We start from the raw sequence: 3,025 nt of genomic DNA, 5'->3' as shown, positions 1-3,025 counted from the left end.
TTGGTTAGCAATAATTTGCACATATATTTACAAACATTTTACACACAATAAACATAAAATTTTACACACATAAATCAATACAGTTTACTCCAAAATTTTTTAAAATTTACATACATAAATTAATAAAATTTATTTATTAAAAATAATTTAATATTTATACTAGCTAAATAATAATTAAAAATACTAAAAATTGCTAGCCTAAGAATTTCTCTATCAGTGATATTAGTTGTTAGAGGTTGGAAGACTAATATAATATAATCACAAATGCCTCAATTTTGTTTTTTGCTTTTTTATTATTTTTATTTTTTCAACATAATATAATTAGAGATTGAAAGACACTAACGATATTATCTTTTCATTTAGCAGTGGTTTATTTGAAATCGTTGCTAAATTTTCACCACCATCTACCAATTTTAATGTAGTAACAGTAATTATATGATATTAATGTGGGAGCGGTTCAAAAGTGAAACTGAGTAACTGACATTGTACATCTAGTTTAGAAATCTCTTTATATATACATGAACTTTGCGTATTAATTTATATTTTTTTAACTAAATAATCCGTCACTAAAATAATTAAATTTGTCATAGATAAATAATTAAATTTGTCTACACATATATTTTATGAAAAACTAACTACTTATGTGACGACCGATTAATAATGGATTTTTATGATTGTTGTAATAGTGAGTTATTAACAGGTTTATATTTTCATCCCAAAATAGATACAAATATATATAGATATGTAATACAATTGTGAGTACAAAACAAAAGAGAAAACAAAACTGCTTTATCAAAAGGAAGTAGTTTCCTATATCCACCGTCTGAATGAAGAGACTTGCATTGATAATAGCTAGTTGCAATGTTGGGCCCACAAGCCATTTTGATATTTGCATAGTGCTTCTTGAAATTGGTCTTTTTAGGATCAAAGATGCAAATCACTCTCTTGATTCCAAAGTAGTTACATTTTGGAGTTAATGAGGCTGTAAGCTACAACAATCCCCATTATTAGAGAAATATCTACATTTGGCTCCACTACCATTGTAAATACATCTTCTCCTAAGTCAACTCCACATGGTGACTTCTTTCTTTTAAGCTGCTCATAGAAAAATACAAATGTATGACCAATAATTCATTTCTTAGAATATTACATTTTTTATTAACTAAAATAATAATAATAAACTTATGAGTAAATTATACTAGCCTTTTTTTTGTGATATTATTAGTTTATTACATACAATACATTTTTATTTATAAAAATATATATAATTTTGTATGATTTAGGGTATTATATGTAATATCACTTAACCTTAAAAAATTTCAAACTCTATCTTATTGCTCTATTACTATTACTAACATATATAAAAGATAAAAGTAATAATATAACAAATCTTAATAAATCTCTTAAATACTAAACAAACTAAAAAATAGATACACCAACCCATTTTAGAAGCTTAAAAAACAATAAATTATTTATCCATTATTTAAACAAGAAGGAAGATTTGTTTAGAAGTATAGATCATGATAAAGAAAAAAAAACCATCTTAATTATGTATGTTATGTACCAAATCTTAATCTTTGCTAACAAGAAGGAGGTGTAAAATAATTTACCTCTGCAACTATTACACCAAATTCATCAGCAATTTTGCAAGCAGATTTGCCAGTGATACTTTCAATTTTAAGATTGCATGGTTGGTTTTTGTCCAATCCAAGTTGCACTTCATATGTTGAACCCCCTCTTGAGATCTTATAAGTCTTACAAACCCTAAAGCATGGTCCTTTGTGGTCATTTCTTGTGGCGGGGGATCGATATCCCTCCCAAAACCTTGACAATTTGTATTGCTGCATACATAAAACGAGTCAGAAATCGAGTCATATATCTGACGTAATTGAATATCTGTATAAAATGATTTTTTTTATACTACGAAAATTCGCGTACCTTTCGAGTTATAGTGAACAAACCATTGCCTTCTTGATCCATGAGATGAACTTCATGTTTATCTTTGCAATTATAGTTATCAACTCGATAAACGATTTGTCCACTTGAATCAAAGACAGTGCAACCTTTTCCATTCAAAACAAGAGATTTCATCCATAAGGTGAAGGTTTCTTGCTTGGAAGTGAAGCTGCAATTAGGAGATAATTGTAGTGCTTGGGGATGAACTTTTCCCATGATTGATTGGTTGGTTGTTGAAAATTTTATTTGAAGAAATTTTATTTAGGTGCAATATTAGCAATTTCAAAGAGCTACTTTATATACTAACTATCATGGGGTAATGAGAACCACAAGAAAATATTTAATCATATCATCATGATTAGTGGTTTAATTTAATTTTTTATTATTTGTGAAGCTACTATTGGTTTGAGATGTAAACAAAAGCACAATAAGCAATGCTCACACTTGATGTATAAAATACAACATTATGTCTATTGTTCTTTTGTCTTTCTTATTATTCTGTTGATTTCCTTGACCTATTCTTTGTAATTAATCAAAAAGTCCACAATTGCATCCGTAATCAATTTAGGGTTAATTCCACCAAACCATGCCATCAAAGGCTTCTAACCACAGTTCTTAAAACTGGACCGAACCGAATTAATACCGCAATCAATTCTAATAAAACCTCAATAATTAGACTATTTGTCTAAAAAAAATCTAAGAAACCAACACTTTAAGATAGCGTTTGGTGGAAAGACAAAGACAGAAAAATTAAAACTGAGAGACAGAGACTAAGAGATAGAGATTGAAATAAATTTCAGTATTCTGTTTGGTGCAAAGTGGGAGACAAAAATTAAAACAAAAATAAAATTCTAATTTAATTTGTACAAAGAATAAAATTGGAATTAATTAATTGAAATAAAAGTATTTTAAGTATAAAATGTTATTAAAGTTTCAGTCTCTATCTCTAAAAATTTTAGTCCCCTGTGTCCCTACTTTTTAGAGGTACTGAAATACTAAAATTTTGGAAATAGAGACAGAAATTTTAGTACCAATTTCTGAACCAATAAATATGATATTGAGTCTCAAT

At 27.6% G+C, this 3,025-nt stretch overlaps 1 protein-coding gene across 1 annotated transcript; it reads right to left on the bottom strand.

Moving 5' to 3' along the window:
• Positions 1-654: 654 nt before the first annotated feature.
• On the bottom strand, positions 655-2,366 carry LOC112726674 (protein LURP-one-related 11-like). Its single transcript, XM_025776170.3, has 3 exons — positions 1,939-2,366; positions 1,611-1,841; positions 655-1,095 (listed from the first exon to the last, which is right to left on the bottom strand). The coding sequence occupies exons 1-3, from the start codon at positions 2,170-2,172 to the stop codon at positions 961-963; spliced, it is 600 nt and encodes a 199-aa protein (XP_025631955.1). The 5' UTR covers positions 2,173-2,366; the 3' UTR covers positions 655-960.
• Between the last annotated feature and the right edge of the window lie 659 nt (positions 2,367-3,025).

Source organism: Arachis hypogaea, chromosome 12 (genome assembly GCF_003086295.3).
Source record: "Arachis hypogaea cultivar Tifrunner chromosome 12, arahy.Tifrunner.gnm2.J5K5, whole genome shotgun sequence".
NCBI classification, from domain to species: domain Eukaryota; kingdom Viridiplantae; phylum Streptophyta; class Magnoliopsida; order Fabales; family Fabaceae; genus Arachis; species Arachis hypogaea.
Note: the sequence above shows the minus strand (reverse complement) of the source record. Positions and strands in the feature narration are given on the sequence as shown.